General features: G+C 36.8%; 1 protein-coding gene across 4 annotated transcripts in view; it reads left to right on the top strand.

The window, feature by feature from the left end:
• Positions 1 to 27,740, top strand: part of LOC149067032 (erlin-1-like) — an 82,737-nt gene that overhangs the window by 5,970 nt on the left and 49,027 nt on the right. For 3 of the 4 annotated variants that reach the window (XM_089252837.1, XM_089252836.1, XM_089252838.1), the window contains exons 3-5: positions 13,537 to 13,559; positions 14,325 to 14,405; positions 17,015 to 17,061. In XM_089252837.1, the coding sequence (XP_089108963.1) occupies positions 13,537 to 13,559; positions 14,325 to 14,405; positions 17,015 to 17,061 (151 nt within the window). The remainder of the gene's footprint in view (positions 1 to 13,536; positions 13,560 to 14,324; positions 14,406 to 17,014; positions 17,062 to 27,740) is intronic. The other variant, XM_089252839.1, reaches the window with a different exon arrangement.

Raw genomic sequence — 27,740 nt, 5'->3', positions numbered from 1 at the left:
CGCCTCCCCCCGGCAACCTTTTCATGGGCCCTTCTACAGTTAATTTATATCGGGGAAAAAAATAAAAAAATGATTAGAATCGTCCCGGCCCAAGGGCTACAGCCCTGTCAGGCACGCCCTTGTGGGGAAGGCCATGTCTTCAGTGTTCTCGAGTGACCCGGCGCGGCAGGTTTACACTAGCACACGAAAACGACTATCAAACTGTGCATTACTATAGAATTTTAATGAAAAGCTATTTGACAACAAATTTGTATAATAGTACCCATCGCCCAACAAGAAAATTTGTATGAGTGGGTCCGGGCACTTTAACTGCTCTATTAGGGACCGTTCAAGTATTATGTCAGCATCGATGGGGGGGGGGTTTCCGATTTGCTGACTTTTGATGACAAGGGGGGGGAGGGGGGGTTTGAAATATGCTTACGTCATCAACCACCCTTAATGAAAATATGAACTATTTTCAATGGCATCTTACTCGGTGCGCCAAAAACGAGAAAACCCTTTCGATAGTTTCGATAGTTTGTGGGCACTTGAAGTAACATCCCCCCCCCCCCTATTGATAAGTGCCCTACACAGACTCTTTAGTGATCTCTAAAATTTTCGAGAATTCAAGCGATCTGGAAATGTGTCCGGGCCGCTTAAGTGCTCTGGAACTCTGCCACGTATCACCAAGTGATTCGTAATTATATGCCGTGGATCACATAAATAATCTGAGAATGTGCCGCGGGTAACTTGAGTGATGTAGAACCGCACTGGGGGCCACTTAAGTGCTCTAAAACTACGTCACATGTCACCCAAGGTATCTCTAAAAATGTCACGGATCGCTTAAGTGTTCTGGAACTGTGTCCCGGGTCATTTAAATGATCTGAAAATGTGCCACGGGCCGCTTAAATGTTCTGGAATTATACCACGGGACACATAAGCGATCTGTAAATGTTCCGCATAGTTCATTTTTATAAAATTACGTTTGAGGAGGGCAGGCCGCATCAGATAACCCCCAGGGTCATATTTGGTCCGCGGACAAAGGGCCTTTATGCGATTCATCATTATATGGCTTACAGGGTGGGTCGCAACGAATTTATTAAAGATAAATTTTGAGTTCATAGCCTTCAAATAACATTGAAATTAACAGAAACTGATTATGATAATATATAAAAATATTTTCTTCCGAAATTTCAAATTAAAAAATAATAATTTTTTTGCATTAAAAAATAAATTTTTGATTGGGGGAGGGGGCACGAGCCCCCTATGTTCCCCTTCCGTGTACGTCTCTGATCCCACCAATATGCGTTAAGATTCAGAGGGGCAGAGCTGATGACGAAATTTTGCAGACGGGGGGGGGGGGGTCAAAAATGGCTAATAATTTGCTTACGTAACACTTGAACGGCCCCGTATGAGCTGATATGGCCCCAGCGTGGAAGATTCTTATTGTTTTTCTCCTTCACCCTGTAAATTCACTACGGGGGGGGGGAAGGAAAAATTGCCCCGGTGGTTCACCATAAAGCACAGCCACCAAGAGTCGCCCAGGTCGATAAGGTACTCGTCTAAAGCTGTGTTTCTTAACCTTTTCAGCTCATGCCTCCCCCCCCCCCCCCATGGATCACATTTTTTCTTGTGCCCCCCCTCCTGTATGGGCCAGGGCCCTTCTACCCTCATCCAAGATTGAGGTACTTTTATTTTTTATTATGAATGAAATTATGAATAAATCAGATCAATAGCTGGAATCCTGGATAGGTACGGATTCAAATGGTGGATTGTCATCCCTCCCAGGAGTCAAATTATATGGTAAAAATGGGTCTGTGTAAAATACGGGACGATCCAACGAACCTGCACGATAAATCGACGACCTTCCCAACACATTACTGTGGCGGCCCTCCATACTTAGCTGGAAATAACAGCTTACATATGAAAATCACAGTACCAGATCCCATATAGTGCAGTCCCCTCTCTCCATTATAGACCCAAGGGCTAAAATGCCCCTGGTTCTATGGACGAATCTGATGGATTCTGAAAGTAGTAATATTTTTCTCAACCATGTTTCCCTTTTAAAAAGCTTTTCTCTTCACAGCTTTCTATGATCTATGACTCCCTTCACCACTTGTCGTGGATCACCTTTCTTCTGATTTTCTCCTGTGCCCCCCCCCCCAGAATATTTCAGGACCTCAAGGGGGCCATATGGCCCCAGGTTGAGAACCACTGGTCTAAAGTACCAAAGGATTTTTAGAGGTGGCGCGAGTTCGATCGTGACTTACGTGAGTGACACGTACTTCGAAGGTCACGGTTCGATACCCGGTTCGTCCTTGTCAGAAAATTTTCCTGGCACAGGGGTACAACAGAAACGGCTACATGACCGCAGAAAACATCGTTACTGCAGGGAGTCCCCCTATCGAAGGATTATAAAAAAAAGCCTGATGTTCGCAATCGGCAATAAATTGTAGCTCCCGGTCTAATTAGCCCTCGTTTGCAGAAAATGACCGTGGTGCGACAAAAATGGTCAAAATAATCATAGCCATGAAGCCACGTCTATAATATTTATACGCAGGCCACCAAAACGAAAGGGCTTTCAGGGCTAAACGATCACTTCCCAAAGCCACATTTAAATAGTACGGCCGGGCAAGCATGCTTCTCCTCCTTAATATAGTTCTAAATACGTCGATGAAAGGAGAATTTAGCGCTCTTTCCGATCAAGCGCCCAGGGCATAAAACCTGCTCACATTTTTGGCTTGGGGAGGGGGGGATCAAAACGCTAAGGCCTGTGGGTTCCCTGTCTGGAAAGAATTTTAAGCTATTGCTCTATTAAGAAGTCAAAATGTAATTTACTTATTTTTATTTAGTAATTAATTATTTTTTATTCCGTTGTAAAGTATTTTTACTCCGTTTTGCGGCCCGTAAAATTTAGAGACCTGATGCGGCTGCACCTTTCGTACCTGCCCAAATCCGGCACTGATTTCAACACCCGCATACTCCGCTGAAATGAAGTGGTTGAATAAAACCAACCAATATATATATATATATATATATTTATCTTGTGTGTAAGTGGACGTATTGAAGAATTATTCAAATTAACATTATTCAAAAAAGTAATATAACACATGCACACCCATCAGTTGCGGATTAAAGTCGGTCGAGGCCCCTGGCGTAAAATATTAGGCCCCTTAAATTAGAGAAAAGTGTGAAATTTGGGTTTGTCTGAGCCCTTTAGAAGTCGGGGCGGCCGGTACGCCCACCGTTAAATTCGCCTCTGTTACCCGTACATAAAAAAGAAATTATTTTCACCGTATAGTGCAGTTTTTTGTTAAAGAAACAAAGGCCACAACAGGCGAAGCGCCCAAAGGCGACTTAAAAAATGCTCATAAAAAATTATGGATGCCAAATATGTCTAAAATGCAGCAAGATATTTCACCTCCTTATAGTCCTCATATGTAAACATTGGCAAGCTAAATTATTTTTGTGAATTGTACAATTATTATTATTATTTTTTTTTTGTGAAGTTGATTTCTCAACTGAACACTTTTCCTTATATTATATATATTCGAATCCCTTAATTTTCACCCGCTAAAAAAAGCGACAGAAAAACAACATCACAAAAGATATAGCAGTTATAGGGGTTTGGCGATTTTTGCTGTGCTGCTTAAAGGTTTAAGCATTGCTGTATCTTATTTACAGCAGGGCATTTTCATTCAACAAATTATCAGTGTTTTCTGTGTATGCGGGATACATGCTGCACACGGGACAAATACACCGCATTTTCCCTTAAAAATTTATTTTAATGAAAATAACTGTAAATAAGATGGATGTTTTGGGAACCTTTCTTCCATTCTTTCTCCAGTTCATGATGTTCTGTGACTTTCTTGTGGATCTCTAGCTTAAGATGTTCAACTACCAGTTTCAATTTTGCTTTAGAATCCACTCGAATTCCTTCAGCTATGGGTACCATACCATTTCGAGTGTTTTTGGCTATATACTCGTATTCGTGGCATATGTTACACACAACGTAAATACGATTTCGTTCATTTCCCGTTTTTTTCAATTCGGTCAAACATGTATTGTTTCTTAGTAGCCATTTCAGATCTAGTTTCATTCCTCGGCATCACTAATCTCCATCTGATTTTTGCAGCTCCTGCTATAGAATTTGAAGACAACTAGAAGTAACAGGGGTCGATACAATTGAAGCAACCGTGTTGGTTGATTGGTTCTGTAGATTTTGATCTGATGACGTAGATTTATTTTCGAAAAAAGATGAAATTTTTCGGCATTTGGAAGCACAGTCTACAAAATCTGCAGATCGCTTTTTTTGATATCGTTCGGATGATGGCATTATTCTAGAGTCAGAAATTCTAGAGTTCTGTGAAATTAATGAAAATGAAATTATGTGTTTTATTTCAAAAAGGCCGAAATAATGTTGTGTGTTCTACTTGCTACCGAAAAATTTCATCTTATATTATCAAGAGAGGCTTATATGTTTACATAATCGCCTAGAATTGGTGTGTTAAATAAGTTATAACAAACTGCAGTACCAGCAGTGACTTGTGATCATGTTGCAGAGTTGTGAAACTACTTTTTTTCAACGAATGAAAAAAAAACCAAGAAAATGGGAGTGTAAAAATTCTCAAACTGTTGATAATACGGTAACGGGTACTCTAAACCAGCGAATTACTAAGAAAAATTAATTTAATTACTTAAATTAATTTAATTACTCAAATTAATTTAATTACTTAAAATTACTAAGTTGTCAACACTCTTGTAGCTTGAGCTGGCACTAAAGAAACACATCAAACACTTAAACTTTAGAATGGAAAATGAAAACAAGAAAATATTTTACCTTTTTTCCCGATGTCAAAATGTAGATGTCGATTTCTATCCTTTTTCAATGATAATAAGACAGCAATACAAAATGCACACAAAAAGAGATGTAAAACAAATACTCAATTTGGAACAGCTTTGGTATTTAAAAAAAAATCTGAACGAAAAGTAATTCCGCATTTACAAATAATAAATTCTCAACATGAAATTCCCTGTTATAATCATTTCAAATTTCATCTTACGTAACACAGATCCTTCTAAAAAGGCGTTGACATATCCCCACAAAGCGTATTAAAGACTTATTGATTATTAAAGACTTAAAATTATTGATACGCTTTGTATCCCCATGTCTCGATTGGTATTTTTTTATGGTTTGTTATTTCTGTATGGCCCGCTTGCGAGTGACCATTGGCTAGCTTCATCACAAAGAGATACTGTCACCAACACATTCCCCCAAAGACAGACCCATGCCATTCTCTCCTTCCCCACCTCTCTAACTTTTACAAACATTGGAGATTCAATAGTAGCGGAATCACTCTTCAAGTATTGTATATTCACATATAGTGGGGTTCAGTATACACCAAAGCTGCATTAAGAGTCTTGAGCGGCTTTGGTATACACAGAAACACTCATAAAACCACAGTACAGTGGAACACTCGTTTATACGACTCTCATTCATGCGACTTTTACCTATTCATTTATACATGTTTGGCTTCGGTAACAGTTCATTCCTATACATTTTAATGTTAAAATATTTAATTCATTAGACGCACAACATCAATTACACGGTGTTTTCATTTCGACTTGAACCCCGAAACTCCGTAAAAACTTCATTTTTGTCAATACGATTTCAATTTTTTTGTAAGCAACGAAAGACGTCACTGGAATTACTATTTTTTACGAATATTATCGCCGGAAAAAGCCATAATTTTTAGTGTGATTGCAAACGGATACATCAAAATTCAGCAATCTGATGACCCCTTTAAAGTGGGCTCTAAAATGGTTTGTTTATTGTAAGTTTTTGAGAACTCTGGAGACACGGCGAGCCATAAACAAAATAATTTACATTTTTCGAAATGCAACTATATTAGATGTACAGACCATACTTCTTCTTCGCATACTACATGTTAATTCCGAGTTTTTTCCATTGTGTTAGTGCTTTGTTTCCCAGCGTTATTCCTGAAGCATTTGCAACTGGTATGCTGGTGAGAAATGTGCAATATATCAGTTCGTTTTTTAATTTCAAGTAGAATTTCGGGTGGTTGTGGTTTCTTGTATACTAGCTGGCTACATGGAATCAGCTGTTCTTAATTTCTGAAAAAAAATCCACCCCCCCCCCACTTTCCTTCTCTTGAACGTGAAATTAAAATTTCGACAAAAAATCTGGATCTATGAAAAAGTGAAACTTGTGAAGAAATTAAATATGCCGAATTACTTCTACTTACTAAAAAAATATAATAAAAATAAATCTGTAGATATAAACAGAATTGTTCGCAGAAAATCGTACAAATTTGTTTTTAATTTTCTTTTTTTCTCATTTGTAAAATAATCGTAAGAATCCTGAAGAGAGAGAGAGAGGGATTAAATAGGCAAAGTCATATTGGATTAAATTTATCAAAAAATCGCAATCTAATGACCTTTCTTTGTTTTCTTCATATTCAGATTACTTTTAAGCATAATCCGAAAGTTAAATAAAAATTAATTTCTGAGATTTTGGGAGAGTTACGGCTAAATAAAAACTATGCCGTGATTCGCTCTCGAAAGTCGTATAAACGGGATTCTCTCTCTCTCTCCCCACTGTATTTATTTTATTTTATTCATTCCCCCTCTCTTCAGATTTGGAGACCACCCAATGTCCGAATTTGACTGGTCTTGTGCTACCACACTGATGTTTATCTATCTATATTGCTCTAAAATAGAATGTTTTAACCCCGGCATCTGATGACAACCCGGTAACTTTAGATCCTTTCTACTCCCAGGGAACACTCGTATATAACACACTTATATAACTAAATCGTTTCTCTTTAATGAGCGTTAAAAAAAAATCAATAAATGGTCATATCCTTGGCCATCCCCATCCCCCATCTGTTCTTTGTCTTTTTATGAGACCTATATTCCAGAGAAGTCGGCCCCTGAAAAACTTATCTTTTCAGTTGAACTTTCCTTTTCCTTTTTGAAAAAAAAAAAAGAGCAGTCATAAAACATTGATCTCACAAATGATGGAATCTTTTTGTGCAAGTTTTTTCTTTGACTCCCTTCATATTCGTTTGAAGCTGAAGCTGCTTCAGGAAAACAAGAAAAGTTCTTTGCCCCACCAGTGGTCATTTTTTATCTTCACTGGTGGGGCAAATAGAAAGGCTAGAAGGGCAAAATCCCCCCTAGTTAACATGTTAAAAAAAGGCCTGGTACATGAAAATTAAAAAATGTCCTTTTCATGGGCAATGAAAATAAAATTTTCAGGCGCATTACCAGAGGAGTGTACACAATCATGGAGGGCTGCTCAAGAAGAAATAAAGAAAATATAATAGAAAGCGATTAGCGCCCCGTGTACTAGGGAGGCAAGCGAATTACCCACCCGTTCCAGACAAGTGGGGGGGGGGGAAGCTATTGCCTACTAAACAGTGAATATCTATAGTGGGTCGTGGTTCGGCTATTCAGTTAAAAAAAAACGGAATGCCCATTTACTAGCTGTTCCAAAACACCCTCAACTCAATGTTAAAATAGTGTGTGCTGCAGGCAGCTGAGTGTTTAAATAGATGTATATGTCCACTGATAGCAATTTCTTTGTCCCCACTAGAACTACAGCAACAGTAAACAAAAAGGAAAGAAAAATTCCACATTTTTTATTTTTTGCCGTGCCCCTTTTCTCTTGATGTCCTAAACACGTGTTTATTTTGCTTTTTTCCTTGCTAAAAGAAGAAAACATACAAGAAGTTTTCCCTTTCAGTTTTTTTTAAATTGTATTTGATACTTGGGAAAAAAATCAGAAATCTACATAGGAGATTTTTATTTCTGAATCTATAATTCTGTGGGTGCTCCGCCCCGTCATACAAAGGACTGTGGGTGCTCGAGCACCCACAGCACCCCCGGCTCCGACGCCACTGCCCCTAGTAAAATAACGTATCCGTTCATGGAACAACGATCATCTCTATCGGATGCCCAACTTGCATCTGAATATGCAATCAAGTCCATATTCTTACTAAGATCTAAATTAATACAGTAATGAGCAGCATTAACAACATAATTAAATACTTGACATAATAATTTACAATGAATAACATGGTTTTTCACAATATTGTGATAATAAAATAATGGGTTACATTATATCTCATCTCGTCCTGTTTGCTAAAAAAAAAATTAGCTCCTGATTAAATTCCGATATAGAACTTCAGTGATTTCGGAATCACTTTCTTGACACCCCTGAATTGTAATACCCATACTTAATGGAATATTAGATTTACATTTGGGAGAGAGAATATTTTTGTAAATTTGTTGCTTTCTCTCAATATAACTTTTTGATGCATGATTAACTTATTTCTCACATTTTTGAATTGTATTCCTAAAAAACATGAAATTGAACCCAAATTTTTTATTTCAAACTTTGATTCTAACAAACTTATTACAATATTCATATTTTCCTCATTTTTTTCAAATACCGCCATGCCATCAACATATACTAATATAATAACATTCCAATTATATACACTGCTGGCCACCGTAAATGCAACACCCTGAAGGAAGCATGCAAATAATATGAAATTTACAACATGCATTAGCAGAGGTGAGATATGCAAATGATTAGAATTTCAACGCAGATGCACATCACGCGCGCCTGTGGCGCCACTTCAAAGCGCTATTTAAGGCTTGGAGATTTCGACGATTTGAAGTACGGCAATTGTGTTTTTCTTGTGGTTTTTTCAAAAAAACGATCAATTATGCCTCGTAGAAAACAGCGATCATCTTTTGATCAAGTACCCGAGTTCGACAGAGGAAGGATAGTGGCCTACCGAGATTGTGGATTATCTTTCAGGGAAATCGGTAGTCATGTTGGACGAAACCAAACAACTGTAATGCGGATATGTGATCGTTGGATGCAGGAGGGTACGACGGACCGACGTGTTCGATCGCATCCACCTCAGTGTACCACTTCACGTGATGACAGGGACGGATCGCTCAGCCACATCACGAACCATAGCACAGCACATTCAGTCTGTACCGCATCATCCAGTGTCTGCGCGTACCATTCGACGCCGTTTACAGCAGAGTGGTCTGTCTGCAAGACGTCCATTGCTTCGTCTTCCCTTGACGCAGAACCATGAGACGTCTCCGCCGCCAATGGTGCGATGAAAGAAGGATGTGGACGGCACAATGGAATGAAATTGTCTTTACTGACGAGTCACGTTTCTGTCTGCAACACCACGATGGTCGGATTCGAGTCTGGAGACACCGTGGAGAGAGGATGCTGAACAGCTGCGTTATGCACCGCCACACTGGTCCTGCACCAGGTATTATGGTATGGGGCGGTATTGGATATCACTCTCGCACTCCTCTAGTACGCATTGCCAGTACTTTAAAAAGCCAGCGCTACATCTCCGAGGTGTTGGAGCCAGTTGTCCTTCCTTACCTTCAGGGCTTGCCCACAGCCATATTTCAACAGGATAATGCGCGACCACACGTGGCACGCATTGTCCAAAGGTTCTTCGTCAATCGCCAGATTGAATTACTTCTCTGGCCAGCTCGCTCTCCGGATCTTTCGCATGTGGTCCATGGTTGCTCAACGATTGACCCAGATTACATCCCCAGCTGCCACACCAGATCAACTTTGGCAACGCATGGAAGCTGCTTGGTCTGCTGTACCCCAAGAACACATCCAAAGTCTCTTTGAATCCATGCCGAGGCGTGTGGCAGCGGTGATCTCCAACAATGGCGGCTACTCTGGCTACTGATTTTGGCAGGAACCACACTTCACAGAAGTCTATAAATTTAATCATTTGATGCTTGGTCAACATGTTATCTACAAAATAAATATTGTTGCGATATCTCTTGTCTTTCTTGGTGTTGCAATTTGGGTGGCCAGCAGTGTACATATATACAATTTCCATTTAACAATTTTTCAAAACCTAGTTCTAAAAATGTTTTGCCCAATTCAAAGAACCATTGTCTTCTGGCCTGATGCAAGTCGTATAATGCTTTTTTCAATCTCAAAACATGATCTTCAAAACCTGAAATTTCAAAACCCTTTGGGTGATTCATATACAAAACATTGTCGAGTTTACCGTACAAATATGCATTTTTTGTCTAAATGTCAATGAATATAAACTTTGAAAATAATTGAAATGATCATACTTGAATGATCTAACAAATGTGAAATTCACTACCGTGAATAAACATTGAAATAATCTACCCCTTTGACTCGTCGAAAACCTTGTGCGACTAGTCGTGTTTTATAGCGTTCACATTACCGAATTTGTCCTTTTTGATTGTGTACACTCATGTTTCCCAAATTTTTTGATCATCAGGTTGGGGGACCAGATCGCATACATCCCGCGATCTTAGTGCTTTGATCTTATCTTTCATCGCATTTTCCCATTCGTCTTTCTGTGATGAGTTTCTTGCTTCAAAGTAGGAATTAGGGATTTTTATGTCGACTCAGTGAGCTTCTACGTTCGTATCTGATTCACTCGATAGGTCATCATAAAAGTCATTTTCTCGCTTTGTACAGTAGAACCTTGATTAATTGGTGGTGATGTTGAAAATATGTAAAAATAATTTTATATTAATCCTGGTGATGACAAGGGGGGGAGGGGGGTTTGTGTAATGCTTACATCATCAACCACCCTTTATAAAAATATGAGTTAGGATTCAGAGGGGCAGAGCTGATGACGAAATTTTGCTGAAAAGTGGGGGGGGGGAAGAGTTAGCGTTTTGCTGACTTTTGCTGACAAGGGGGGGGGGGTCAAAAATGGCTAAAAATTTGCTTACATAATACTTGAACGCCCCTTACTGCCAGAGTCTTAAGTGCTGTGAATTCGTGATGGGTCCGGCCACTTAGCGAATTGGCCAAGAGTTTTGGATAAAGTCTGAATTGCAAAAATGATTTGGACTTTGACTGGCCATTTCACAAAGTGTCTGGAGATCCCTGGTTAAAGCGTGATGTGCTGATGTAAGGCTGGTAGGAGCCAAATCCATTTTTTTTTATTGCCATTATGTGATGCATGTTTATATATAACAGCTGTATTGGATTAGCTACATGTGGCGAGAGAAAAAAAAGTGAAATTCGCAAGAAAAATATAAAAATAATTATATAGACATTGTTTTTTGTGTCAAATTTTAGAGGAAAAATATGATCGCATATCATGACTGCAGTATGATGGGTTGCCATAACTAACGTTAATATAATTATCATGAAAAAATACTCCTACTTGACGATCTTGAATCTTGTGTTTTGTTTTTGGACTTTGGCCAGTGCAACAACCCAGCATAACGACCCAGGATTCTGATCTGGCGAAATTGGTGCAATTGATACACACAGTAAGAGAGAGAAATGATTTCAAGAGAATTTCCAGATTTTAACATAAATTAATTTATTAACACTTTTAACAGTTACATAGGTTACCATTAACAAAATTATCATAAAATTATTTCTCAAATTCATACCAATCCCCGTGCAAGTCTGTTGACTCATCAATATAGTGACAGAAGTTTGACGATCTTTTTTGAATTACACGAGCCGTGAGGTCATTGACCTTGACGGGAATGAGCAAAGGTCATGACCCGAGACGAGGCTCCACGTGGTGGTGAGAATTGCAGGCTCAACGGCTAGAGCCAAAGTGACGATTTGGTAGCCGGGATCGGAAGCGAGGATCGATGCCAAGCCAAACCACGGACGAACGATGACAGGATTTGGGATGATGGTAGTGACAACAGATGACTAGAGAGGAGGCATGATGAGATCTAGAACCAACCGGCGACATGCTGAGCATCAGTGAGACAAGTTTTTTCATACTGTAGACGATTCACCAAAAGGCGACCACCTTCACCTTAAGTGATGCATATTGAGCTGAAAGGGAAATTGAAAGCGAGAGCAAATGCGAAGTGACGATCGTGACTCTGGATCTTTATACCTGAAATAGGAAGTATGGCACAATCCAACTCCTGGGACCGACCATCTCAAAAATATATTATCCAATTTGCATAGTGAAACAGATTTTTATAGCAACTTTCAACAAAATAAAATTGGCAACAACGATATTTCAAAATGGCGATGTGACCAGGATCGCACATTTTTTGGACTATGAACAATGAAAATATCACAGAATAATTTGATCAACCGTGAACTCGAAGGTAAGACAAATTGTATATAAAAAATGACTAGAATAGGACTGTTTTCCGCCGGGGTGTGTGGGTATTGTTACACCAGGAATCGCCAGCTACTTTACAAACTGGCTGGCATTGTTCTAATTGTGGACATTTTCCGGGTCAATATTTAACGAAATTGGCTAATTCGCAAAGTGGCCTATTTTGGGCTTTGGCAGCAACATATATATATATATGCTGTATTTAAATCATTGGAAAAATTAGAGGAGGGGGGACCAATCCCCTCCTTTTTCCAAAAATTATCCTTTCAGGGGGCCCCAAGAAAATGTTTGCCCGAGGCCTCATGCTACATCCTTGGAATATTGCACTTAAAAACCTTGAATTTTTTTGTTTGTATCAAAAACTGAAAACTGGTACAGGGTAATTTTTGAACACCTTTTAGGCATTTTTTTAAATTGGAATCATATCTTTATGACTGGCACTTGATGAGATGGAAGGATGCACTAGCATTTACAGGTCACCCTGTATAGGCATTAAAAATTACTTACATGTTTATTTTCCTTTAAGAAAAATAATTCCGTTGCACATAAACTTTTTTCTTTCTATGGTTCATCCCCACATAAAAACGTATTGAAGTTACAAAATTGTAATGTAATTGATGCTATTAGCATATTTTTAATCGAAGTAATACATCAACACAGAAATTTAATTAAATTATATTTGTTAATTAGCTAAAATGGTTAATCAAGAGGTATTTGTTTTGGCACATACTATCTATAACAAAATCTTGTTTAGCGAAGTTGAATAGTTTTACTCTTAATTTTATTTCCAATATCCTCAATTTGGTGCAATTTTATAAATCTCGGAACACGTATCCAGCATCTCCTAAAAAAATGATGCAAACAAGGAATCAACTCTTTCTAGATAAAAAAAAATATACTTACATAGCCGTATTTTGTACCAAAGTGAAACCAAAAGATGCATTTTCTAAAATACCAAAGAAGTTGAGAAAATAAATTAATATTTTTTATCACATATTTACCAGTTAAACCTATAATCATATACATGGGTCCTTAGAGGTTAAATTCAGTTTGGTGAGAAGTGCTTAAAAGTTTCTCAGATCGAATGTTACTGCAAAAAACATTGTGAATTACACTAACATAAAACTTTGTTTCTCATCAATTAATAATATAGCTTACTATTTAGTTATGTGATGCATGAGAATTAGGGGTTATCAAATAGCCAGTATTTTCAGACACATTCCCATATTTTTGGTTGTCTTGACAGTTGAAACATGTTTTTCTCCATTCTGTGACCAACCAATGAGGTTGATGCCTTTCAACTAATTTCTTTTGTTCTCTCACTCAAATTTTTTTTCCTCGGAGAATATGCTGACATCATTTCTTCTTTTATTTCCAGGGTATGTTGGAGTTTATTACAGGGTGAGATATAATCACATATTTTCTGTATTAGGGAGACTTTCGAAACAGAAAAATTAAATGAAAAATAAGTGACTTTTAATTAGTTTTTGAGGTTGATGACAAAAGGCATTTATTTGTTAATTTTGAATTAATTTTTATTATCTTTCATAAATGGAAAATATTATTTATAAGCAGAGCAAAGATGAAAAAATCTAGAACTATGCCCACTAATTTGTATTCTTAAAAAACTTTTCTCAAAGGAAAGTTTCTAATTCAAAACAATGGACATCTGTTTACTTTGTTCCACATCCTCACAGTACTAATGCTCAAAAATCGATTCTGATGCACTACAAGGAATTGAAAAAGTTTTGCTTATAAGGCATCACCAGTGCATGCTGCAGTATGACAATCGCTGTCAGCTTTGCTTTGTTGAAATGATGTGCGTCAAATAAGTTTCTAAAATTTTTTAAACTTGTAAGTTGAACATTGTTATTGAATATTTTCTACTTGTTACTCACAAAATCAAAACGTTCTGCTGTGCATTAAATTTTTTGCATTTAATACCAGTAAATAATTTGGAGTTAAATTAAAGTCTGAAAACTTTTTTTTTTTCTCCTGAATATAGGCCTATACATGCACACAATTTATGCCCTTAAATATTTTACTTGTGATGATTTATATTTTCATTATTTTATATGCTATTCAATGTTGTAGTTATAAATTACACATTAAAACTGATTGTCAGCCAATACATAAAAGGCACCTGATGTTCTTGTATTATCTTAGGGTGGTGCACTGTTGAAAGATATCAGTAATCCTGGTTTTCACATGATGATTCCTTTTCTTACTACATATCGATCAATTCAGGTTAGCTTATTCTTTTGTATAACAGCTATTTTTTTTAAGCTAGTGTGTCTGTTCTCTCCATGTATTTTTGAATATTTCTCCTCTTTTCATATAATTTTATAAAACATTTCAATTTACCAGAAATTTTTGTTCTTATAAAATTACCTGAATAAAATAAAGAGAAATTATATAATAATGAGGTGAATTATAAACGTATACTTATTAAATTATATGTTATTAGAGAAATTTTTTTTTTGTTCTAAGATGGAAAGTTATTTGGGAATTAGAAAATGACTTGGGACTACCAGGAGAAAGTTTTTTGCAACCAGGTTTTCAAAAAAAATTTTGCTTAAGGACATTTTAAAAAATCGGATGAAAAAATTATAAATAAAAATGATACACATCAGTTACATAAATATTACTGGAAAATGACAAAAAAATTTTGGTACTCAGTTAAATGCGAACTGATTTACATTTCCATGATTTATTCCTATTTCGTGAGAATGATTCTAATTCAGTTCAAATCTATATGTGTGTGTATATATCATCATCAACCATTTTCAATCCACTGCTGGATGAAGGTCTGCTCTAAATTTTTCCATTTTGCTCTGTCTGATGCTTTAGCCATCCAGTTGACTCCAGCCACTTTCCTGATCTCATCAATCCATCTTGCTTGGAGATGCCTTCTCAGACATTTAACACCACGGGAGTATCAATCTAGAATACTTGTGGTCCATCTGTTGTCCTGTCTTCTTCAATATGTCCAGCCCATTTCCATTTCGAACGTTAAATTCTTTCCATGATATCATATATCTTTATGTGGTTCCTTATCCAAGTTATTCGTTTTCTATCTGTCCTTGCTATGCCTAGCATACTATTAGTGAGAAACCGTAGGAATTGAAGCAGTTTTCCAAATATTTTCTGTCTTTGGCACGATAATTTCAAGAATGTCTGCAATAGCTGGATCTTTTCTTGATTGTTGTGCCTTCATATTGCGTTGAGTCAGCAAATAAGAAAGCTTAACATCGCCATACGTGGGCGAGACCTGAGAATCCCACTCTTTAGGATTTCCTAAAATGTCACACCAATAAAAGCTTCTGGTCATCATTTTGACTGCTAAACACTCTCTCAGTTAAGGGGTAAGATTGCAAATGAATACTGAAAACAAGGGAAAAACATTGAGGTCACTGAATGAATCACGTGTTCAGGGGAATAGGAAAGCCGCCTATGCGGTGTCATGTTACAGAATTCTACACGTGCGTAAAACTTCAGGAGCGATGAGAAACCTCAAGAAGTTAGAATTTTGGGGAGAAAGGGGAGAAAAATTAGGAATGACATTTCTTCACATAAAGGCATATTTTAAATTCTATTATACAATGGCAATTTCGAAAATAAAAAATTTCATTCCTCCCTAATGTATATGTATTTACAATATGTAATTACAAATATGTATTTTGGTCTATTTCTTTAATGCTGCCAATATAGGCTTATGTATAGAAGTTTATTCCTTTCATAACAGTTTATCATTTTTACAATCTTCCCAGCAGTTGAAGAAAACCTATGTACCACCAAGTATTATAGCTAGTTAATTTTATATAAAGTTTCTCACATACAGGGTAAAGTTGTTAAAATCTCTTTAAAATGTGCAAATTACACATACAGCTCAGATATGCTATTCATTTGAAAGGGGCTTTATATACTGAAATAGGAAATTTCATTTTTTTGTATGCCCCCTTCCTAAAATTTCCAATTTGAAAATTGTTTTTACGCTTTCAAAAAGTCCAAAAACAATGTTTTTGGCTTTTAACTTGAATGTTAGCGGAGATATTTGACTGAATTTCATGATTTTCGTTGCTGAATCAAGTAACATGGGACATTAGTAATGAAATTGTAATGCTGGTATGAAAATATAAAATTTAGTCAAATATCTCAGCTAATATTTTAGTTAAATAGCATAATTTTTTCTTTCGTGGACCTCTTAAAAGCAGCAAAACTAAATTTTAATTAAAAGTTTTTTTTGGGGGGGGGGGAAGTCATATAAAAAATATTGAAGTTATTAACTCCTTGGAAAAGATTTAAATGAATCCTATCTCTTAGTCAGAAGAGATTTAAATGGAATTACCGATATTTGCTGATGTTTTAGTAACAAAATTATAACTTTCAAACTAATCATTGAATCAATTTAAATTTTTTCATTTTTTATAAAATAAGGTCTTGTTTATAATAATATATAGTATCACTGGTATTACTTAAAAAATTTATGTGATATTATCTTTAGTAAAATTGTTTTTTTCACTTCTACGGTCTCCTGGCTGTAACAAAGAAATACTAACTCAATTATACAAGGCATGCAGAGATCGTGGAATAATATAATGGATTAAAAAAATTAAGATATGCATTTAGCCATCGTGACATACTAAGTATGCCTGCAGTGATTTAATCGCTCATACTGGGTACGTAGAACAGTGCTGAGGGTTAAATGAAAAGATTAATGATTATTTTCTGGAGAATTAACTGGAGTGGAGTCTAATAGCTGTTAAGAAACATGAGCTCTTACATTTATATTGAATAGTCTGGGGAAAAAATATTCATTAAATTTTCAATCACTGACGTATTTAATTTTTTTTCAGGTCACTCTTCAGACAGATGAAGTAAAGAATGTCCCTTGCGGAACGAGGTGCAGTGTTAATGATAATCTTATTAATAATCATTTTGTTATTCAACTATTATTACATTGCTATGTGTTTTCCAATTTTCCCTGAATATCTTAATAGCAATGCGATGTTTTTAAGTTACATTGTTTAGTCTTTATATTTTTAAAGCAGTATAATTATGACAATTGTTGGATGAAGAAAGAATTAAAAAAAAAAGATTATGCATAATAGGACCTCGATAACTCGGCATGCGTGTACTCACGCAGGGTCAGTCCTAGGAATTCTACCGCCTGAGGCGAATAATATTTTGCCGCCCTTAAGATACAACTATCTGAAAAGAGTTTTCCTTCTTCGCCTTCCTATTACCTTGATACAGTGGTTCCCAGAGCGTTGGTCATGATCCCCCTTGGGGGGGGGGGAGAGATAATGATGATGTAAGATGCCTTGAAAGAATTTCCATTTAGGAAATTCTCTCATGTAAATATTAAAAAAAAACATTCAGTAAAATAAATAAATAAATCACAGTAAGTAAAATAAAAAAAACATCTTGATGAGAGTAAATACATCAAATCAATATAATAACTCTTGTTTGAAGTTGGGGGAGGGTGATCTCATAGTGTCTGTACCTGTTTAAATTTTTTTCCTGCGGGTTTTGGAAAAATGTCTGCCCTCAAAGGATTAATTGAGCATAAGAACAAAGTAATTTGAAGAAAAATCAATCAAGTATCACACTTTTATGAGAAAACATGAAAATGAATAAATTGATATTTATTCTGAATCCAAAGACAAAATTTATTTATTGAAACAAGAATCACTCTCCTCATTTCTCAGTTTTTAAAATCATAATTCTCAGCATTACACTAATTGCCATGCACGCATACATAAAGTTTTCACTATCTTTTTCTTTATACTTTTCTGTGAAATTTAAATAGCAAAGTGACATCTATGAGTTAATACGTTTGTGAAAAAAACATAGTATGCAGAAGAGAACATAGGTGGCTCATTGCCCTCCCTGAGACAATCAAAAATTGAAAAATATTTTCAAATATTTTAGTAAAAAATTAAAACCGAAAGAATATACCTTCATACAGTCGAATCCCTGCTTTAACGAATACCGTTATAGCAAAAATGAAATTTCGTTATAACGAAGAGATTTCTATAGTCTCTTGGAGTTTGTTATAACGGGATTCGACTGCACATATGTTTTCTTTATCCATTCATGTTAATTTTAAATGATTTTGAAGGGTAGTAACTTAAAATTTCTCTGGGAGAGATTCCTTGTGTTCCCCAAATGCTAGTGCTCATGACCAGGGTGTAGGGTATTGTAATATGGGTAAAACAATGTTAGTAAAACTCGCACAGTGTAGCCACTCTAGGCCTTCTGTGATTGTAATCAAAAAGAATATGGAAGCCAAGGACGTCTACACTTTGCAATTTTTACTAATGTTGTTTTACTTCACACAAATAACAGCTATCGAAATTTCATGGTAAATTTTATAATTTAACCCTTCGACAGTTACGCATATTCAAAGAAAATCTTCTGAATCGAACACACGATTTTACCAAAATCCTTTGAAAAACGGCAGGGCCTCTTGAGGTAAGATGATGCCTTCCCCCATTTGTCAACAGTAGGGTGCCGGATTTTCACTGATAGGATTCCTCCCACCGCAACAATAAGGCCAAAGGTATGAATAGGTCTTTTGTAAGTTGATGATAATAGCCTTACTTAGTGTAAAAGGTCCATGAAATTCAGGGAATAAGTTTTCCGTCAGTGAAAATTCTTCTTTCCATCTGTTTCTTTGACTTCACACAAAATTATTCCCATTTATAGTGATTATAAAAGTTACAGAAATATCAAAATCTGCTATGCTTTCATATTCAAATACAAATACAACGCCACAACAGGCAAATTGTCCAACATTCACATACATTCGATTAAAAATAATTAATTATGTATCACTATGGATACATCTGATACGAATTCGTATACAAAAATGTATAAACAATAGCTATAATTTTCCGTAATAGAGTGGTGTCACATTTAACTTTTACAGTGAATTTTCAGCTCCAATCAGCGGCCAATCCTAGGTCTCACGGCCTATCCGACAATTTTTTTTAGTACTATAGCTTCAATGATTCTAATGAACTTTTATGAAAATGTTTACACCCCAGAGTGTGGATTAGTGTCTAACCTTGGGGTCCCTTATGATTCTCATCATTTTTTTCCATGCCATAAATTGACTTTGAAAGGGGCCCCAAGCGCAGGGCATGCTGACTTAAACCATGAGCCCAACCAATCACGGCCCAGAGGCCTGGAGTGCAGACGGGGGGGGGGGGTTTATACTGTGTTTGCTAAAAGAAAACAAAAATGGGATGTATAATATGTGGCCCGACCAAAAATGAATAAGAAAATAATTTTTTGGATGAACAAATATTAAATGAGAGAAATAATTTGCAGTTCTGTTGATGGGTAAAATAGGAATAAAAATACATAGGGACAGTAGTATACTATGTACTGTATTTAAAATTAAATTGAAAATCAAATCGAAAATTACGTAGCGACTATATGAATTAGGCAAAATGTTCCATGGATGTTCAAGATCAATTGTGAATATCGATCTCGACGATTTCCTGTTCCTGACATCAGCACATCAAGCATTGGCCAGGGATCTCCAGCCACTTTGCGAAATAGCCGGTCTAAGCCCGAATCATTTCTGAAATTCAGACGGACTTTGGCAAATACTCTCGGCCCATTCGCGAAGTGGCCGGCCCCGTCTCAAATCGGTAGCGATTCGGGCTTTGGCAGTAACATGTATATAGGTGTACTGCTTATAGTAGTTGGTTTTTCTAAAAAATCAACTGCATATATTGAACTTTTAATTTTTTCCCCATATCTTGGTCATTTTAAGTGTATGCATTATTTTGAACGGTGATTTTTTTTTTTAACATACCAAAAATAGTTATTTTTTACTCTCTCTCTGGTGCACATCAAATATTTCAACTTGTTTCGACACCTCTTATTATTTGGTGCCCTGTGCAATCGCACAGGTTGCACTGCCCTAAGACCGCCAATGGCCTTAAACTGTCCTGGTGGCCTTTGTATATCATTCACGATATTATATCGTCACCTTCACGTTATTGGCACAAAGGATCCGTGAAACACAAAAGATTTAGAACCCTGACTTATTTTATTTGTTTTAATTGCACGGGACACGGTCTCAAAAAGGTTTAACACTAGCACACCAAACCTGATTAAAGTTTTTTTAACTCAGTTTTTTTTAGCACATTAAAATATATTGTAAAATGCGTCTATAATAATAATATTGAAAGAATTTTTTTACTCTTCGCTGCTGACAACAGCTCTCATACCAACTGATAAGAAAATTCCATTTACTTTCAATACATGTTGTATAGACTTACGGATAAGTCAATGAATAGAAGAATTCAGTATGTACTTGTACGGGGTGTTTTTTACAATGTGTTCGATGGTTTCTGTGAAACGGTTTATCTACTACAGAGGTACACACCTATCTGACATTTTCTTTTTTTCTCTCTCAATACACAGCTAGTCACGTACAAATACGGCTGTACAAAACCTTCCCCACTTTAAAAGGATTCCAATTATCTGGATTATTCTTGGAATCCGCAAATTTCTTTCAGCACTGCACACAAAACGTCGTTTTATAAACAGTGTTGTATAATATTAATTAATTGCATCTCAATATTCTCATATCATTTTGCTAAAATTAAGGTTACTGTAAATAGAAAAAGTAAATTTTTTGTATCAGTCCTTACTTCAAAGGCAAATTTTCGGTCTTGCGGGGCATATTAATTTTTTATGAAGCATTTTCTACCAGTTTTTAGGTCATGAAAACCCTAGCCCTAGTTATAAACATACTTGCCAACTGCTATGGAATTTACGTAGTTTCTATGGATTTATACCACAAAATATGAAACTACTGTGGAAATCGTGAAAAATTACGGAAATATGGTTGTTTTAGAAACTTCTTTTGTTCAAGGATTTCCTTGAACTCCATTATCCTATCATGTATAAAATGACGTCACACAAAGACTGCACTTCCAAAGAATAAATATCAAATTAATAACAAATCAAAAAGGTGCAGTTTACACTCAGATAACTTATCGTGCAGGCGGGTAACTAGGCTGGGTCGACCGGGACCATCTCTGAACTTCCTCAGTGAGAGGGAACACATTACTACACTGCTCAAAAGAATTAGAGAAAATTTAGTTTTTACTTGATCATTATTTTCCAACATTTTAATTGATAAAATATTTACAAAGAACATTGTAAGGTATTCACAAAGAGTCACAAGAGTTAATCATAAACTAAATTTTAATAAATTTAAATAGACAAATTTAATAAATTTAAATGCCGCTTTTTCGAGGCTTAGTTCGTCCTGGACTGGAGTATGCTGTAAGGTTTTGGAGACCATACCTACAGAGGGACATAGACTTGATTGAAGGGGTGCAGAGAAGAGCTACGCGTGTCCTTATTGGCACACAGGGCTTGAGTTATGAAGAGAGACTTCATTTTTTGAATATGTTTACATTGGATGAACGCAGGTGTCGAGGAGATATGATCGAAATGTTCAAAATTTTCAGTGGGATGGATAGGATGGACCATGAACTTTTAGTACACCGCCAATCGACTGCATTTACAAGGGGACACGGTGAGGGACAATGCAAGGTTATGGTGTCGCAGGGAATTTTTCTCTAATAGGGTTGTTAATAAATGGAATAGCTTACCCCCGGAGGTAGTAAATTGTAACACAATTGACACCTTTAAAAAGAAATACGATAAACATGTTGGGGTAAATCGAGAAGCAATATCCATTCTTAGAATAAGACAACCATAAGTATTCTTATGGGCATTGTATAATATTTTATCATGTGTATATATTGTTTATAATTTGTGTTAATTGCATTTTTAATGGGGTTGCTGTATTTTTGAAACATATGACATCCATATTTTTATCAGCCACCTCGTTGGGCATTTTGCCTGTTGTGGCGTTGTATTTGTATAAATGAATAATATATATGTCCCCCTAATTGTTTTGAGCAGTGTATTATTATATTTTTTATAACAAGCTGCAACATTCCCCCCCCCCCTATATTTACTACCTCATCAAAATATTACATAATTATAATGCAATTGTAATTTCTACAATGATATAGTAATATCCCAACTTACGCTACCACGAGTTACATGATTTTCTATGAAAAGTTGCTTATTTCTGATATTCAAACATAATCTCGGGATTAATGTTGAGATAGTAGAATATATTAAGTAAAATTCAAGTAAGTGTTGTTTCATTCGATCAGAACACCATATGTAATGAAAGAAGATTGATTTCTGGGAGGCTACAGTATATAAAGATGAAAAATTTGCAGCGATTTAGAAATTAAATTTCAAGGATTTTATGATATCAGTCATTTTTCTGGTAAAAGTCATAATTTTCAACACACCCGGTAAAACGAGTGGGGGCGAAGGGTTGAAAAGGGAGACAATTTTTAAGGATCAAAAAAATTAAAAAGAATTTTTTTTCCCACAACGTAATCCAAAAAACATTTTTTTTTTGCTAATTGATCATCATTGTGCACCCCCCCCCCCCGGAAAAAAATGCTAATTATGGACCTGGGGGGAAGATGAAACAAGTACTGTGTGACGGACCAGAGGTGTGCCAAAATGGATGTTGTCGGTCTGGCCGAGTTTATGGCTGCAGCCCTGACTGAATTAATTATTTTTGAATACTTGAATGATTCTCGAACTCTCAAGAATCATTCAAGAAATATCAAAGAAGTATTACAATTAAATATTATTACAATTATTCAAAAAATGTTAATTTTAGAAAAAGAAATCTTGATATTAATTTCTAAAGAACGTTAATTTTAAAAGTTTAAAAATTTGAACTTGTCAGAACTATTACTGTATTTAACAAGTGCAATCAATTATATTACAATGTTTCCGAACTTCTTGGGGAACATTATATAAAAGTGCTCTTCAAAAAACGTTTCTCAAACGCACAATATATAACATTTCAAAATAACACACTCACACAAGCACAGAGATTTCGCTATTCAAGATAACTATAGTACATAATAGAGAACACGGTGTCCTTTATTCTATTTATTCATGTCTGCTTGCTGTATTATGTGCCGGTGAAGAGCTTCCTACAATGAGATCAGCATTACTGAATGGCGAGGGAGGTGCTCGTCAAACAGCATGGGTGACAAGTCTCAGACAAAGCAGCTAGGGGAAGGCACTGCTCTGACCAGGACGCGTTGACGCATCCTCGCCCGTTTTCGAGAGAATTTTTTGGTCGCGTCAACTTGTCCTTGCCCGTTTTCGAAAGAATTTTTATGACGTGTCAACGCGTCTTCGACGGTTGAAGGGTTAACTAATATTATTGCTTAAAAAAAAATAACAAATATCACTTCATACTTTTTTTTCATGTGTCGCACTGATCAAAATCTAGTTGTTAATTTCAATCGAAGGATTGTAAGTTTTATTTGATAGGTGGCGGGGGGGGGGGGGTAAGGTGTTTTAGTTCATTGATGCCTTTCTCACATGTAATATTATTGTATAGTTTTTTTCGATATTTTCTAGAAGGCTAATTTTTTGCTAATGAAATTTTATTTTTACCCATTTATTGGTTATGGACAAAAATGCCTAAAAAAGCACCATTTTTTCATGATGAAAAAATTTAGAAAATATATTGATGCTTCGAGCCTGAAAATGGTTCAGTGTACACAGTTTTTTACTGCGCAGAAAAAACTTCTATATATTCTATAAGGCAACATGTTATTTTGCCATTCTGCACATGTATCAAAATTCTGTGAGCAGGAAAACAGGTCTGTGCAGGTGAAATAAAAGACAGCGTGTCCCCTATTGAAAAAAAAGTTAAATGCCTCATTTCTTGTAAGAATAAAATTTTTCTATAGTGAATTTATAGTGCAAAAAACAACAACAACGAGGTTTGTCCCGGGGCCATGAAAGCCCTACCCTTGGTGGGGAGTCTTAGTGCTCACTTGAAAAATTGAGGATAGATGCTTGATTTCATACTCTGGAGATATTCACCTTCAACTCAGATAAACATCCTATAATTCACAATGATTTGCATCATGATTATTTCAGTTAAAGTATATGTCAGAGTTCTTGTGCGGAAGCTTTTCTTCTAGTGATGGTTATAATCAAAGCTCTTTGTTTATGATATGCTTCCCAGGTAGGCTGACAAAGCTACAACCACAACCTCGTGCCAACTCATTGACTTCAAAGCTGTCTTAAGAGCATCATGGGCATCCAAGCAGTTCATGTGTTCCTATCTGGTTGAAATTCGAAGCCTATCCATTTACATATTTTCTTTAGAAAAAAAAATATGTATAAATTTTTTAAACCCAAACTTTAAAAAAAAAGTCACTCCTTTCTAAAATTTGAATTTTCGAGCCAGAAGTTCATGAATATCATTGAAGACATTCATTCCAAGAAAAGTCAGTTGAAAAAATATTGATCAAGAGTGAAAAGATCCTTAACAAAAAAGAGAAGGAACCTAATTTTTTTTTCAGAAACTAGCTTCTCTAGAGATAAGTGGCACTTTTTGGAAGTGCAAGAAAGGTGGTGCGTTGAGATGAATTGTGCAATGCACAATGTACATTGAATAGCAAAGAATGCAGTAGAATTTTGCAATTTTTCGTCTTTGACTGCCGATGAGCACAACAGTTTCGAAACAAACTATTTATTACAATGATTACAAATTAAGACATGCATTATTCAAGACATTAATCAGGGAAAATGAATGATGAATAGGGAATTTCAAACCGTACTTATCAGTCCCCGTAAGTCAATCAGGATCACTTATTTCTTGATTAAGTCCCAGCCGTTGTCCTGAAAACCTACTTGAGTCAAAACGGCACAGACAAGTGAACTCAGCTTGGAAATGGACCTGAGGGAAATTATATACGAAGGATCAACAACCGACTCAGGATGGGTTTGGAAATTGGTTGAATCACGCACAGAGGTCAATGATCGGTTAAAGGCATTGAAGAGGTAGTGGAGTCCGACTATGGCTATTAGTAGGGTCACGCACGAAATTTGGCAACCAGTCCAAGATGCTGAGGGGGAAACGGCATCCGATCCTGGCTATCGCTAGAATCACGTGTAGAGTTTGGGGGATCATGCAAACAAAATCGGGATTGGCAAGACTTGACCTTTTGACTTTGTCATAATGATGCATGTGTTATGCTTATTTTGAGTTTATACTATGACTATTTAGCACTATAAATGTATTATGTTGTTTATATTTTTAATAACTAGTTTCTGTTGACTAAACAAACTAAGTTTTTCTACTTATGGACATTTTTGGTGCCCACGTGTCACAAGTTATTCTAGGGGAGTAAAGAAACTTATTTCCGGAGGTTGCCGTTTGTGATGTAAATAGGGAAGCATGTGTGTGATGTCTCCTTTGCATGTTCAGGGATTTAGGAACTGTATATAATCACGACCGTGCTACAAAACGGTAATTCAGTCTCAACCCACAACAAAGTCGAAAGGTCAACTAAACAGCTCAGCTGGTCGACACTCTCGTTATGGAGTTTCCTGTCCGTTGCTATGCTTCAAGGCCGCCTAGTGCTCATGAGTAAAGACCATTGAACGTTACTCTCACTGTTTTCTCTCAAGCAATCATCAACAAAGCCATGTTGCAATTTTAATGTTGAAGAGTTACCTGTGCTTATTTATCCACTCGCGCTTTCCATTCAAAATTATTTTGATATGCAAAAATTTGCGAGAATGAAAACACCATCATAATAAATCATCGGTTATAAAATATGCTGCCCGTGCCCTCGCCCTAGGCAGCTGCCTCATTGCCTCATACCTAGCACCAGCCCTGTACTCATGTATTCAATCACCTTGATTACTCGACATGGTTGGAATAATACAGTGAAATGCCATTAAGGAGTCACTTTTGGGGAAAGCAAAAATATAACCTCATAAATGGAGTGCTCCGATAAACAGAGTAGCCATGGTATCACTACTACAGCTCCCATTGATGAATTCAATAGTAAAACGAACTGATCACTAATCAAATGAGTTAAACCGTGGAAATTTTTTATTCAAGTTAATTACTTTAATTATCTTAACTTTTCTTTCCATCCCATGATTGGGAAATTTTGCAAAAGCTCAAGATAGGGTTCTTTTGACTGCAGTAGATTTGTTTTTTTGCATTTTTTTTTTACTGCTACTCCAGTAATTTTATTGAAAGAAATAAAAATTAAATTGATCACACACTAACTATATACACTCATTGCCATAAAAATTTGCGCACCCAGAAGAAGTCGTCAAAATGAAACGAAATTCTACACATGTAAGTACTACGTTGATATAAGTAAGTGATTAGAAAATCCAAGAAAAAGGATCATTTATTGCAGAAAAAAGTACAGATGAACAGAAGTTTTAGTACTCTGTTGGACCCCCTCTAGCGCGAATGCACGATGCGATACGAGCGGGCATTGAGGCATACAAGTTCCGTATGATGTCCTGAGACATCTCGTTCCACAGTTGCTGTAAATGCGCCTCTAGTTCGACCAACCTCGTAGGGTGTCCAACTTGCCATCTCAAATGATCCCAGATATGCTCAATTGGTGACAAATCTGGGGATAGAACAGGCCAGGGAAGGGTGGTATTGTGGCGGAGGCAGTCTTGTGACATCCTTGCTGTGTGTGGCCTAGCATTGTCTTGTTGAAAAATGGCTCCTGGGAGCCCTGCCATGAGTGGCAACACGTGGTTGAAGGATGTTATGGACGTACCGCTAGGCTGTCATTGTGACATGGATCAATATTAGGGGTGACCGTGTATCGTGAGCAATAGCACCCCATACCATGACACCAGCTGTGGGAGCGGTGTGTCGCTGTAAAGTGAAGGTAGGATTGAAGTGTTTACCACAGGGCCTCCACACACGAACACGATTGTCATCACTACTCAAGTTGAATCTCGATTCGTCGCTGAAGACGACCTGGTTTCATTCCGTTGCAGTCCAATCTCGTCGTGCTCGACACCACTCCAAACGGAGGTGTTGGTGGGTGGCTGTCATTGGCAGCACACGTAATGGGTGCCGCGAGACCAGATGTCCTTCAGCCAGGCGCCTTGCGATGGTTCGGGAAGACACGGGACCGTAGTGAAGCTGCTGCCTGTGTCTGGATAGCTGCCAATGTGGCAGTTGTCTCTATGTGTGCGTTTCGGATGATGTGACGGTCTTCTCGACGACTGGTCTGTCGAGGGCGTCCTGAACCTGGTCGCCGTGTAAATGACGTCTCTTCTGTCCACTGGTCCCAACACCTCCTCACAGTAAAATCAGAACGGCCTAGTTGACGAGCTACTCACCGAGCTTCCATCATCCCGATGATTCTTCCCCTATCGAACTCTGACAACTGCTCATATGGTCTTCGACGGCGGCGTAACGGCATGTCTACCTCAGCATTTCCTTTGCAAACGATTAAATACACTCCAGCAAGCTCTGCTTACCTGTTTTATACTCCAAGGAGAACGAAGTGCAACGCCCTCTAGTGGCATTACGCAATGCGCAATCACGCTGCATTTCTAATCATTTGCATATCTGCCCGACATGTACCTTCAGGCCAACTTTCGTTTCGATCCCACAATTATTTCTTGGTGCGCAAAATTTTATGG

This window comes from Pholcus phalangioides, unplaced genomic scaffold, assembly GCF_987345545.1.
Source record: "Pholcus phalangioides strain wild (caught in Gottingen) unplaced genomic scaffold, Ppha-v1.0 ptg000031l_1, whole genome shotgun sequence".
Lineage (NCBI taxonomy): Eukaryota > Metazoa > Arthropoda > Arachnida > Araneae > Pholcidae > Pholcus > Pholcus phalangioides.
This window is presented reverse-complemented; position numbering and strand designations above follow the sequence as displayed.